Genomic DNA, 13,656 nt, shown 5'->3' with positions numbered 1-13,656 from the left:
CAGTTCTGAAGGCAAAAGGGGGTCCAACCCGTTACTAGCATGGGGTACCTAATAAAGTGGCCGGTGAGTGTATATAACCCTCAGCCTCAGTACTCCCCTGTTGGAGACCATCACAACTTACAGCCGCCCTGAGGAAAATACTGTTTTATCTGTCAAGTGAAAGAAAGAATGCTGGTCTACCTCCAAGGGAAAGTTTTGTAGAAATCCTTGAGGAAATTGTTGGTTTCTGGCATCCTCCCAAATCTGGAGTTCATGCAGTAAGAAAAAGGAAGAAAAACAATTGGCATGATACAAATATATAAACTCTCCAACAGGCCTTTTCCACAGACGGCATTTGGACATGTCACAGTAGGAAAAGCACATAAGTAAATAATACTGTATGTTATGAATTTCTATGACTGTGGCACAGGTTAGACATTTCCTGCACGGAGTGTGTGATGCTAAAAATGACCTGTTGCAAATTTTTGGTATCCACTATGTGGTGTTAGACAACACTAGCTCAGGACAGGCTGTGGTATGTTGTGATAAATTACCACAGCTACAACCCGCTTAGCTGTGATATACACTACCGGTCAAAAGTTTGGGGTCACTTACAAATTTCCATACTACTCCATTATAGAAAGAATACCAGCTGATCTGAGTGGGTGACTGATCTTTAATGCAAAATCTACATTGCCTATTATCAGCAACCATTCATCCAAACTGCTACCTTGGTTAAAAAAGCAATGCAACTGATCTCAGCTGGGATTCTGTCTACAATCGAGTGCAATGGAAATTTCTAAAGTGACCCCAAACTTTTGACCAGTAGTGTAAGTACAATATATCACAGACTGAAGTGAGCTATTGCTTTTATAAAACTGTCTATCGCAATGTTGAAGTTATAGTCACGTTCCAGTTTAAATAGATTTTATTTATAAATAATCATGTTCACAACAAATAGGCCTTCCTAGGCTGGCTGCCAACACAAACCGTGATTGCTATGGAATGCAGTGGAGGTAATGTTAGCTTTCACTAGCAGCTAGCACAGAATTTTCTTTGCTTAATACTTAAGAAAGGCACAAAATAACTAAACGATCGAGACAACAGTAGCCAAGCAACTAACCATTCAAGGCAGCGGTAGGAGAGCAACTCCTGTTTTCTGCAAGGTAAAATGACCTTGCAGAAACATTGCAAAATTTTTATCGATGGGAGTCTGGTGGCTTTGAAGAGAGCATAGATAACAGCTTCAGGTTCCAGTCGAAAAGAGCTGTGTGACAGCATAGTAAAGCGGTGAAAATATTTAAAATATACAGTGGGGAGAACAAGTGTTTGATACACTGCTGATTTTGCAGGTTTTCCTACTTACAAAGCCTGTAGAGGTCTGTAATTTTTATCATGAAGGTACACTTCAACTGTGAGAGACGGTATCTAAAACAAAAATACAGAAAAGTTACAATGTATGATTTTTAAATAATTAATTTGCATTTTATTGCATGACATAAGTACTTGATACATGTGAAAAGCAGAACTCAATATTTGGTACAGAAACCTATGTTTGCAATTAGAGAGATCATACGTGTCCTGTGGTTCTTGACCAGGTTTGCACACGCTGCAGCAGGGATTTGAGCCCCCTTCCTCCATACAGACCTTCTCCAGAGCCTTCAGGTTTTGGGGCTGTCGCTGGGCAATACGGACTTTCAGTACCCTCCAAAGATTTTCTATTGGGTTCAGGTCTGGAGACTGGCTAGGCCACTCCAGGACTTTGAGACGCTGCTTACGGAGCCACCCCTTAGTTGCCCTGGCTGTGTGTTTCGGGTCGTTGTCATGCTGGAAGACGCAGCCATGACCCATCTTCAAGCCTCTTACTGGGGGAAGGAGGTTGTTGGCCAAGATCTCACAATACTTGGCCCCATCCATCCTCTCCTCAATACGGTGCAGTTGTCCTGTCCCCTTTGCAGAAAAGCATCCCCAGGGAATTATGACCTTCATGCTTCACGGTTGGGATGGTGTTCTTGGGGTTGTACTCATCCTTCTTCTTCCTCCAAACAGGACATGTGGAGTTTAGACCAAAAACTCTACTTTTGTCTCATCAGACCCCAGGACATTTTTCCATTACTCCTCTGGATCCTCCAGATGGTTATTGGCAAACTTCATACGGGCATGGAAATGCGCTGGCTTGAGCAAGGGGACCTTGCGTGCGCTGCAGGATTTTAATCCATAACGGCGTAGTGTTACTAATAGTTTTTCTAGAGACTGCGGTCCCAACTCTCAACAGGTCATTGACCGGGTCCTGCCGTGTAGTTCTGGGCTGATCCGTCACCTTCTTCATGATCATTGATGCCCCATGAGGTGAGATCTTGCATGGAGCCCCAGACCGAGGAAGACTGACCGTCATCTTGAACTTCTTCCATTTTCTAATAATTGCGCCAACAGTTGTTTCCTTCTCACCAAGCTGCTTGCCTATCGTCCTGTAGCCAATCCCGGTGATGTCCTTACACAGTTCTCGGGTCTTGACCATTGTGGAGAGGTTGGAGTTTGTTTGAGTGTGTGGACAGCTGTCTTTTATACAGGTAACGAGTTCAAACAGGTGTAGTTAAACAGGTGCAGTAGAGAGTGGAGAACAGGAGGGCTTCTGAAGAAAAACTAAAAGGTCTGTGAGAGCCAGAATTTTTACTGGTTGGTAGGTGAGCAAATACATAAATTATGTCAAGCAATAAAATGCAAATTAATTATTTAAAAATCCTACAATGTCATTTTCTGTATTTTTGTTTTAGATTCCGTCTCTTACAATTTAAGTGTACCTGTGAAAAAAATTACCGACCTCTACATGCTTTGTAAGTAGGAAAACCTGCAAAATCAGCAGTGTATCAAATACTTCTTCTCCCCACTGTAGCATAGACTAAAAGGGATACATTGCAGATTTTAAACTAGCTATGTGTTCTAGCAGCAAAATAAGTAATACTTTCGTGCAAAGGCCCTGATAGGCTCCTGGCTGTGGTGCAGAGGTAAAGTGGCTAGATTGGCGGCTCAATCCTATGCTCCTCCGGCTACATCTCAAACTGTCCCTGAGCAAGACACCGAACCTCGAGTTGCTCCCCGTATGCTGTATTTATAGCTGTCCACTGCTCCTCATACTCAAATGGGTTAAATGCACTAACTGAATTTCATTTTGGTGAAATTTTGTTACTGGAAATGTGACTAATAAAAGTTTCATTTTTTAAAGTTTCTAATGACGGCTGGATTCCATTCAGTTTCAGGGTCCTGGTATTGTGCATGCTAAATCGTTGTGTGTTATGACATACTGATACACTTGAATATAATAAAAAAACGTTGTTAATGTTATAAGCAACATCTGTGACTTTCCTACTTTGACAAGTTAAAATGCTGGCAGAAACACCTATGGTCTTCTATAAAGAATTTAACAATCTTTGTCTCGAAGTATTTGGAAAAATTCCTTATGTTTGAATTAAACAAAGCAAAAAGCATTTATTAACTAACAGTTATTATCGACATATAGCAGGATTTAATTAACTCACCACTTTCCTTTCATTGCCGACAGAGAGGTTCCAAAGGAGCTCAAAATATATCAAACCCAAAGCAAATATGTCCACTTTTCGGTCATAAGTGCTCTTTTTCTTCTGTCATAAAACAAGAACACAATATTAACAAAAGGAACTCTAGCTCTACAGCACGAGTAGTGGTTCAAATCCCCAGAGGTTTGCCTTTGACAACACATAAAATAATACAGCTGCATAAAGTCACCTGCTCAGGAGCCATGTAAGACGGGGTCCCTTTGTACACACTTCTCTCCAACAAGTTCTCAGCATCGTCATTGTTCTCATCAGTGACAAGACCAAAGTCTCCGATCTTCACTTCTCCATCTTGCCCAAACATGATGTTGGCGGGCTAACCAGGGGAGAGATATAAACAAATGAATATGTAGCTCCATGACTGATGTGATGTAATAAATAATGATTTTATTCACTTTGTCTCACCTTCAAGTCTCTGTGGATGAGCATCTTTGAGTGAATGTACTCAACTGCACTGGCCATTTGCTGAGCAATAGTTAGACTTTCATCTCTTCTCTTGGAGTCTCGCAGAGATTTCTTCACATTCTGAATATTCTTCTCGTCGATCCACACTCTAAGTGTTCTGGTGTCACACAACTCCATCTGAATATAAAGGTACTTTCCCGATAAACTACCAGTCGACCTAGAAAAGTAGGAACAGAAAAACTGTGACAACATACCTTCATGTTCAGTAAAATAAGTACAGTTCAGTAAGGGTTTTGATAAATGAATGTGACTTACTGTGATGTGCTCCCACTGTCATCTGCCTTGTCCCATTGGTATCCTGAATCTTGCAACCAACATGTGTAGTATCGAACAATGTTGTTGTGATGGAGGTCTGATAAGGCCGTCACCTCTCGTAGAGCTTTTTTTATACTAAGGAGAATAAGAAGAACATGACTTGGTGAAAGCTGGGGGAGGCAGTTTACTTTTTGGCATTGTTGGGCAAAAAATAATCTAGCAGAAAATTTGAATGTAAGTGGTCTGAGAGAAAACTAGCACCCCATCCTTGGCTCTGTGTTCAGGTTTAGTAAATCACAGGTCATTTCAGAGAGAAAGAGAGAGAGAGAGAGAGAGAGAGAGAGAGAGAGAGAGAGAGAGAGAGAGAGAGAGTTATTATTGGCTGTTTGGCTCAAGACTGCAGCCAATTCAAGGTTAAACTATTAAATAGGAGACTTTATTTTCATCCATCTATATACAGTACATATAGGAACCCAATTTTTTTCAAAGTAGTCTAGTTGCTAAAAACAGTCAGGCGAGATGGTCTGCTAGGGTTAGCCTTTAGCCTAGCACAAACACCCGTCCCTTTGCCGTGTTTATGTCTCCTCTCACACAGCACAGGAAACATAAATGTGGTTGTTTAGCCTTCTGCTAACCCTAGCTCAAAGCTGTGGCTCATTCAATCTGTTTACGTAGCTTACAAGCGCCTTGAATCCCAGTATATCATCTCAAAGGGTTTTACAAAGAAAAAGGAATGGTCATTTAGAATTACTGCTCTTTCACAGCATGCCATCCAGATGAAATGAAGGATCAGTACTTGTAAAAGTTCCTGTACGCAGCGGGTGCATGCCCACTTGCCTGATGCGAGGGGCTTGGGCTAGGGAAGAGCTGAAGAAAGAGGTCTCACTCTAATTCGAAATTCTGGCTCTTTTTTTTTTAATGTTCTTGCAGCTTTAATGAAACTTTAAACCTATTTTGCATTAAACATGAAAACAAAATAAAAACATCTGTCATACTTGACTTACTCTTTGCAGCGGACAATCTTAATGGCAAAATTCTTCTTTATCAGTTTTTGTTCAGCTTTAAAAACTTGACCAAAGGCTCCTTTGCCAAGGCACACTATGGAGTCAAAATCAGATGTAAACCTGTTGAGAAAAACCACAAGGAAAAAAGGTCAGTACATCTTATTTTTGAATAATCATGAAATATGCATAAACACAGCAGTGCTTGACATCATTCCATAAGAGTATCAATATTGTAATTCAATGTTTTCATTTTCCATACCTTGAGATCGTTGACTGGTTTGTTGTTGTCTCACTTTGACTATTATCTGTATTGTTGACATTGGAATTGACCATTATATCCTAAATAAATCAATAAAGTCATGACATGGAGATTAAAATGTTTTAAAAAAAACAAAATGAACTACAACGGAATATACCTTTTTACTTTACCTCTTTCCTGTTTTTGTAGGCATTTGGAAAATTTGCTGCAATTCTAATAAGACAGGAAGAAGAAGAATCAGCAAAAACTGGTGAAATATGTAATCTAGCTTTACAGGGAGTCTCAAAAGATGGCTTACTTTATTTTGGGCTTCACATCAGGACTTTTAATCTATGTATTGGGAAAGAGAAAAAAAATATAGTCATTTATATTTAGGCGTGCACATTTTCATATTCCATTATAACGAGGTAAAAAGGCACAAAGTCCTTCTTTACTTCTCGGCAATCTAAAGAGCTCAGAGTCTATTGGAAAAAAGTGGTTTTGGTGTGCTGAGAACAAACTATTTTAATAACAATAACAAATGTAACTTGCATTTCTAGTATAATTGTATTGTGTATACTCTCACCAAATACATAATAAAAATCCCCTTAGCAATGCGTTACATGTATTAAAGATGCAGTGGGTAAGACTTGTAAAACTAACGTTCTGTCATATTTGCTGAAACTGACCCTATATTTGAATAGAACTACATTAATAAGGTCACGATTTGTCAAATCCACCGCTCCCTGTTCAGATCCTCCAATCAGGGCCAAGGGGAGGGGGGTGTCTAACTGCATGTCAATTACTGCTAATGCACATCCATTCATTGTCCCTTGTGGAGGAAGGGCCTTAGGAGACTGTTTGGGCTTTAGCAGCAAAGGGGGGAGGGACTGAGAAGCTGTCGATGTATCCTGGATCTTCACAATTCTACCTACAACATCTTTGATTTCCATTGGAATAATGCGGGCCTGTTCCTAACCTAATAGCTAAGTTAAAGCAACTCATATTTTGCAAAAGACTAAACTTTACTTAACATCAACATGAATCATGACAGCTTTCACAGGATCACATAGGATATAACAGACCTTACCTTGGGAGGATTCAATGAATTGCTGAAAACAGCTGAGTCCCGTGTAGATGACGGTACGCTTTTTGATTTTGCATCATGGCAGTTCCTTTGGAGAATACATTGAGACACTTTAATAGATTATGCCCAACATATAAACGTTACCATCTGTTGTACTGCTCAGTCAGTGCCTTACGGTGTGCTTGGTGGGGTGGACAGCCTGGCTGGCGCACTGTCTTCAGACACAGCTGGCCAAACAGATACCTGAATGCACAAAGAAATTGTTTGGCTGTTACACGGTACCATGTTTTATAGTAATTGATGCTCCAACTTTGGGAATCACTGGTATGGAGATAGCGACGCAGCAACACTGCCACATGTAGTTTTACAACAGAGTGAAAGATGCAACCAGGTCTCTTTAACCCTAGTCTATATCCTTAACGCTCAACTTCCAGGATTATTCCGTTGCTGATGGTAATTCCGCCGGACATCTGTTGCCTTGGGCAACATTTTAAACTCCGGTCAATTTCTGAGGACTATGGTTAACTGCTCCTCAGATCTCTGCAGGGTAAATCCAGACAGCTAGCTAGAGTATCTGTCCAATCTGAGTTTTCTGTTGCACGACTAAAACAACTTTTGAACGTAGAAATGCCTATAAACCAGAGCAGGTTTTTCTTCCATCCAAGAATGCTATGTGGAATAGTCAGACTCTCTTCTGCGGCGTTGTGAAGCAAGAACTTGCAAAAAGAGACTACTTTAACCCTAGAATACACCCTTAACGTCATTATGATCACTCACAGCTTTGTAAATGTGTTTACATGCACAGCAATGGTGAGAGTTGAGCACAAAACTACCTTAACAATGGACAGCGTGGGTACTATCTGTAATGCTGATCTTGGTTTAAACTTCTGAATAAATGGTGTATATATAATGAGGATGCTTAAAACCTTCTGTGAATTTTTAAGCGTTGTACCTTCGCCAGATTAAAACTAAAATGTTGATTTTTTTTTTATTTTACATGGTGGCTACAAAAAAAATAAAAAGGAAGACTGGGATTGCATATTAAAGTGAGGAATTTCAAGGGAAGCTGTGGCAGCTATGGTTTTATGGCGCAGAAAAACTAATTGTTATCATACTGTATAAAAAATATGTGTATATATATATCTATGAAATACCTTGCTGTCCCAGTCTGTCTGTTCTTGAAGAGCAGACAAAGCCAGCTGAGCTGCTTTCTGTTTGGCTTCCTTGGCACTCTTACCCTCACCCACAGGGTACTCCTTATGGTTGATCACTAGTTTGTAGAAAAACCTATGTAGCCAGAGAGGAAAGAGATGGACAATCTTGTTAAGATTCATCTCTCATATCTATCAAGTGATTTTAAATAGTGTCTGTAGTATCTATTCAGGTAACAGAGGTTAAATCTTACTTACTGGGGGTTATGAGGTGGACCGCATTGTTTTTCTAAGATGTAGTCATGGGAGAGCTTTGTTCTCTGACAGTAGATGTTGATCATTCCTATGTAATTTGTGTCTGTCAATACTTCGCCAGTAGTTCTCAAACTCAAGCTCTTTGTCTTTTCACTGTAACACAGAGACACATCCGAATCAAATTAGAACCTTTACTAACCAAACCCATTAAAATATTTAAACAGAAAAAAAATGTGTCTCCACTGTTTGTGCTCACCAGATGTCCAACACATTTTGATTCAATTCCTCCTTTGGTTTGCTTGGCGTGCCACTGTATTTTGCATCTCCAGTCTTGAAAAAAAATACTTTATATTAAAAAGGTCCCATGGCATGAAAAGTTCACCTTATGAGTTTTTTTTAACATTAGCCCCAGCCTGCCTATGGTCCCCCAGTGACTAGCAATGGTGATCTGGGTATCCTGCTCTGCTTTTAAGAAAACGAAAGCTCAGAGAGACATTATGGCTTTCAAACAAGCAAAGTGGCAGTTGGTCAAGCCCCCCCCCCCCCAATATAAAATCATCATGTCATTGGACCTTTAAGTAGTTAGAGTGCAGCTTATTTGAAACTCTTAAAATACTACATTCATAACAACATTACGGCTAAAAAAAATGCATGTCAATTCATCACTTCCCGCTGGACTTTCCTGGGACTTTAATTAAGCTAGGAAAAAACAGTATGTATTACTACTTACTTCTGTAGTTCTATAAATACAGTAGATCAATAAGGAGATATAACAATCTTACAGGGTCTATTGGTTCCTCCAACAAGCATGTCAGGGCGTTTTTTGCAGCGTTCTGTTTGGCTTCCTTCTTGTTCTTCCCTACTCCATCAGGATACGCCTTACCATTCAGAACTGCTCTGAGGGTAAATCTGAGAAAGAAATATAAACAATGTTAAGATAATAAAAGGAGTACAGACATGAATTTGCAGACTTAATTAACATTCCCACAGTTGAAGTTATTAACATATGTTGGACCCTCTTAGGGCCTCGTTAGGAAACTGTTTGGGACCGCTACTGTAAAGTAATTCATTGTATTGCATGTGAAAAATACTATGATATGTGTATTTATTAATTGCCATGCAAGTACTAGAGCTTGTTACCTTAAATAAAAGTATTATAATATATTTTTAAATTTATACTACTGGTGTCAGTATGATACATGAGTTGAGTATCGAATCCAAAATAAAACAAATTCAAATTCTAACTCAATATCACAGTAACAGTAGAAACAATACTTAAAGACTAATAAGGTTCAACACATTCGCATCTATTATAGTCTTGTTTAAAGTGGCCTTACACTCATACCATGACATATTTATCAACATTTTCTTATTCTTAATTTTTTTTTTTATATATATAATGCAGGAAACAATTCCTAATATAGGAACTCAACTCTAAAGGTATACAGTGTTGCATCTATTGCCTGCGTGGTTTAAATGTGGTAAGGAAAAAGTTTAGCTGACAACAGCTGGGACACTGATTGGCCTAAAACAACGTAGAATACACCCACTTCCTATTTCTTCTACAAACCAACGTCATGTGAAATTCTATCCTTCCATTCAATAAGAGTATATGTCCCATTAAAGTCCCAGGGTTTCTTTTTTTAAATCATACATACATACACATGCATGCAGGTCGTTAACCCACCAGAGAATATATGCAACTCACGTTTTAATGTGATCAGGGCCAACGGATCCAACGTCCTCATATTTCAGCACCAAGCGTTGTCTCTGTGCATACTCGTTTAGTTTAGCTACGTTCATGATAAACGACTGGTCGGAATGTCAGTTAAATTATGAGCACAAAGTTCCGGAATACTACATATTTTTTGTTTTCATCTCATCTTTACTTCCACGTCTTCCCCTGTTGGTACGCCTGAGCTGTTTCAATTCAGCCTTACCCACAGTAAGTTTCGTTTTCTCCGGTAACGTCACACAACATGGCTCCTTCAAAATGATTTCAGAAATATAAAAAAATGGTTATGAACCAAGTGGAAGCTATCACCTTGGATACGTTTTTAACAGTCGGGAAGATAGTGAAAGCATTTATGTGTTAGCTAAGAGAACTGAAAGTGCTGAGATAATTTGTGCTAGCAGCCGTTAATGTTCGGTATGCTACTGCTAATAATTACTTTCACGGGTATTTTAACTTACGTCTGCTTGGTTTTTGTTTTGTCTTTGTCTCCTTGAAATGTTTTAGCTTCAATGGAAGTTTTTCGGGGATAAAACATAGACTATGTTATTAACGGTCTATGGGATAAAACCATAGACTGTATAAAACAGGACAGCGCTTAATTTTTAGCAACAACAACAGTTCCCAAAAAGCTTTACCACCGCGCCTACAGCTAATAGTCATGGGAGTTGGAGTTGTCGATCCCAGAAAAAAAAAATCGCGGCGGAAGCTTACTGTCAAGAATTTATCAGGGTATAGACGTCCATTTATCTTTGCGCTTCAGAAACAAACTCAGTCAGAAGTAACGTGGGCCTTGCAAACAAGCAAAAAGGAAACCAGTGTATTTACTGGTACGAATTTACATCCAATATTGTGGTGGGAAAAATGGTGTCGAAATCCAGCGGGGACAACTGATATTGAAATAAAAATAATTTTAAAACACATATAAACTCACAAATTGAGCACATGGGCTATTATGGCAGTATCAGGATTAGATGAGAGAGTTAGGAGTACATCTATTTGTAAATCAATCCCAAAGTAATTGATTGTATTAGTATTTAACTAAATACCAGGTCACAAGGTGAGATTCTTAAAACATTTAATGAAAACACAGGTATGCAATTGCTCTTAAAACATTTCACAAAAAAACCTGCATCTTTCTCTTCAAAGTGCATCTTTTCAAAAATATAAACATTAAAAATGTATGTTAAATTTCCTACAGGATTTCTAAATGTAAAGGAAAATTCAAGACCACCACCCTCAAAAAGGGTTAGTTTCTATAAACATTGTTCTGGATGTCCTTCCAGAGATGGAAAACAGATTCAAATGGAGATGTTAAATAAATAACCCTCCCCCTCTGATCACCTACGTGCCTCAACTGCATATGAAATATTTTGCTTCCATGGTCAAACATTTGTAACTGCTTTTTCCACTGGGAACTACTGTGCATGTTTTTATTAAGTTCATTCATGGTCTACTGCTGTATCCCCGGGACAGTTGGAGCACAAGTCCTCTTCGTCTGTAAAAATAAATACAATATATCAGCAGAGGCAATAAAAAAAAAAGCAATAAAACTACAGCCATGTCGTCATCACTCTTACCATTATATGTTGTCCCACACCATATGCAGTAAAAATGGATTCCTCTCAAATAGGATGTCAAAATTTGCAGCTTGTCAAATGACTGTAACAGAGAGACACATATCACATACGCTTTCATTTTACTTTGAATATCATAGCATATATTTCAATTAGATGCATTTATCGTACCATATGATCACTGATAACAACCCCATTAGGCCTCCTAGGTCATAAGGCAGAGGTCTTTTACTTAGACTTGTAGACTGTAAATATTTACAGTCTATGGTTATACCCAGCGTTAGATCCAGGTCCGATTAAGGAGCCCTTTGTTACTGTGGTCCTGCTCTCTGGAGCAAGCTGAGATCCATCACAACTGTGTCCACATTCAAAATTTAATTCAAAATCTTCTTTTTTATCAGACACTGGGCATTCGCATTTGTGTGTGCATGCTTTTTTTACATTCTTGTTGTGTTGCTGTATTCTTTCTTGTAATGTTTATGCTGTTTTTAATGTAAAGCACTTGGGGTTTCAGTGTAATGAAAGGTGTTATATAAATAAAATTGTTATTTGCCAATATTATAGCTGTGTACAATACAATGGCAGAATGTACCAGTGCATCCTATTTCCAATACCATCAAAAAGTCTATGCACCAAAACGATGACATATTACCATACATCTACAACAAAATGGTTTTGGGATCATATGTTAGGATTACACATGATACTGTCACTAAAAACACAAGGTAAACTAAATACTAACGGTTAATTCCACAATCTCCTCCTCCTCCTCCTCCTCCTTCTCCTCCTCCTCCTCCTCCTCCTCCTCGTCCTTAAAAGCGTCATCATCATCATCCGTCTCTGCTTTAGGCCAGTACCAGTCTTCCCTAGGCACAGTGATGCCCTGAAAAGACAATTCAGCCGAATAATTCACACATACAACTCCAAGTGTTGTTTCTATAATGATGTAAAGTGATTGTCAGAATATACAGAATTAATTTTCTGGATTAGGGAATTGCAATTTTCTTGGCACATTCGCAGAAAGACTGAATAGAGATCCACAAAAACAGCGTTCACTCTGTGATGTACTGATGAGCCTGTGTTATAGCCATAATTCTTCCAACCTTCTGACTGTCAAGCTGCTCACAGGCTCGCTGACTCCTTCTGAGATCTCCTTCAATCTTTCGCTCCTCTCTCTCTGTCCTTACTCTTGACCTGGAATGAAAAGTTTTAACTTTTTCACATACAGACTAACAAACATGTGTATTATAGGAGGGTGGCCATGTTTAGAGACATGTTACATCTCATAGACAGCTGCAAACCTAACCTAAAATCTTCCAGAGACTTGGTCTCATTCTGTTGCCTGGCTCGTACTTTCTGACGATAATGTTCAAGTTCCTCCTCTGCTTTTCTTTTCTTCACCTCTTCCATTCCAATGCCACCTCTGTCTGATTTAGCATAACAAGAATAACACATGTAAGCCATCAGTTGGATTGCACATGTTGTTACACTCCAAATACACTAAATATAAATAGGTATCACCTACCGGTTTTAATATTAAGAGGAATTGGATCAACCCTTCCTGCTCCTGTAAAGGTAACAGAGACTAACAGTGTTACACAAGCAACAAATGGAAAACAGATTTAAATAATATATAAATAAAGAAGAAACTTGCCCGCCTTCCCGAGGCCTTGGCCAGCTTTGTAACCCATTTTCTGCAAAAGGGCAAATCCCTTGTTTGCATTGCAAATTGAGTTTTGTAAAGCTGCCTCTCTGCTCTCCTTCTCCTGCTCCTTAAAGGTCTTTTGGCGGTTTTTAATGTTCGTCTCCTTTTGCTGTGTCTCCTTCTTCAATGCTTCCTTAACTCGCCTCACCATGCTGACACCTGGCTTCACATCTGGTCTGACACACAGAAGAACACACAGCAAGTTATTGGGATAACACAACGCTGGTAGCTATTAAGCGAACATGAGAAAAATCACAGAATTATCTTCAACTTCATAGGACTGATACCACAGTGCAATAAGATACACATGTAACAGTGCATGTTATGAAACAGTTAACGTTAGCTGAGTTAACAATCTCGACACCCTCAGGTTTTATTATCAACTTCGGACACAGAAATGCTTACATTTTACTCAGAAATGCATCAGACATATAGTCCTCTTCCTCATCAGACATTATGGCCGCGCAAAAGAGAAAAAGAAATGTAGAAAACAATAGCTACAGCGCTTTTTAATTATCCGTTTGAGCGTTTGAGTTAATTGCTTCTCTCCAACGATGTTAGGTTCGTTCAAAGATACATTCCGAGTAGCTACAAGGTACATAACAGTTATATAGTTCC

The 13,656-nt window shown here is 39.0% G+C and overlaps 2 protein-coding genes across 3 annotated transcripts in view; both read right to left on the bottom strand.

Annotated features, from left to right (window-relative positions):
* Nucleotides 1-10,048, bottom strand: part of eif2ak2 (eukaryotic translation initiation factor 2-alpha kinase 2) — an 11,716-nt gene extending 1,668 nt beyond the window's left edge. The window contains exons 1-16 of the mRNA XM_034897720.1: nt 9,733-10,048; nt 8,807-8,933; nt 8,281-8,354; nt 8,028-8,177; nt 7,773-7,905; nt 6,794-6,861; nt 6,613-6,706; nt 5,851-5,882; nt 5,723-5,765; nt 5,553-5,632; nt 5,294-5,413; nt 4,290-4,424; nt 3,975-4,191; nt 3,742-3,885; nt 3,516-3,617; nt 181-243 (exon numbers count right to left, since the gene is read on the bottom strand). Coding sequence (XP_034753611.1) covers nt 181-243; nt 3,516-3,617; nt 3,742-3,885; nt 3,975-4,191; nt 4,290-4,424; nt 5,294-5,413; nt 5,553-5,632; nt 5,723-5,765; nt 5,851-5,882; nt 6,613-6,706; nt 6,794-6,861; nt 7,773-7,905; nt 8,028-8,177; nt 8,281-8,354; nt 8,807-8,933; nt 9,733-9,827 — 1,677 coding nt within the window. The 5' untranslated portion in view covers nt 9,828-10,048. The remainder of the gene's footprint in view (nt 1-180; nt 244-3,515; nt 3,618-3,741; nt 3,886-3,974; nt 4,192-4,289; nt 4,425-5,293; nt 5,414-5,552; nt 5,633-5,722; nt 5,766-5,850; nt 5,883-6,612; nt 6,707-6,793; nt 6,862-7,772; nt 7,906-8,027; nt 8,178-8,280; nt 8,355-8,806; nt 8,934-9,732) is intronic.
* Nucleotides 10,049-11,159: 1,111 nt separating this feature from the next.
* On the bottom strand, nt 11,160-13,652 carry gpatch11 (G patch domain containing 11). Of its 2 annotated transcripts, none has more exons than XM_034899225.1 (8): nt 13,444-13,652; nt 12,988-13,214; nt 12,859-12,900; nt 12,640-12,760; nt 12,437-12,527; nt 12,076-12,216; nt 11,337-11,418; nt 11,160-11,254 (listed from the first exon to the last, which is right to left on the bottom strand). In XM_034899225.1, exons 1-8 carry the CDS (start codon nt 13,491-13,493, stop codon nt 11,199-11,201), a joined length of 810 nt encoding a protein of 269 aa, XP_034755116.1. In that variant the 5' UTR covers nt 13,494-13,652; the 3' UTR covers nt 11,160-11,198. The 2 variants fall into 2 exon arrangements, with proteins under 2 accessions (XP_034755116.1, XP_034755117.1); XM_034899226.1 differs by having other exon boundaries at nt 12,988-13,209; nt 13,444-13,622.
* Nucleotides 13,653-13,656: the final 4 nt, after the last annotated feature.

Source organism: Etheostoma cragini, chromosome 17 (genome assembly GCF_013103735.1).
Source record: "Etheostoma cragini isolate CJK2018 chromosome 17, CSU_Ecrag_1.0, whole genome shotgun sequence".
In the NCBI taxonomy this organism is placed as follows: domain Eukaryota; kingdom Metazoa; phylum Chordata; class Actinopteri; order Perciformes; family Percidae; genus Etheostoma; species Etheostoma cragini.
The sequence above is the reverse complement of the archived record's forward strand: the minus strand, read 5'-3'. Positions and strand labels throughout refer to the sequence as shown.

What these genes read in the sequence shown, in the direction of transcription:
- gpatch11 (XM_034899225.1), bottom strand. Translation starts at nt 13,493, where the DNA reads ATGTCTGATGAGGAAGAGGACTATATGTCTGATGCATTTCTGAGTAAA. An exon ending in CCAAGGCCTCGGGAAGGCGG is followed by an intron (nt 12,901 to 12,987) that starts GCAAGTTTCTTC and finishes TTACCTTTACAG; the next exon opens with GAGCAGGAAGGGTTGATCCA. An exon ending in AGCAGCTTGACAGTCAGAAG is followed by an intron (nt 12,217 to 12,436) that starts GTTGGAAGAATT and finishes TTGTCTTTTCAG; the next exon opens with GGCATCACTGTGCCTAGGGA.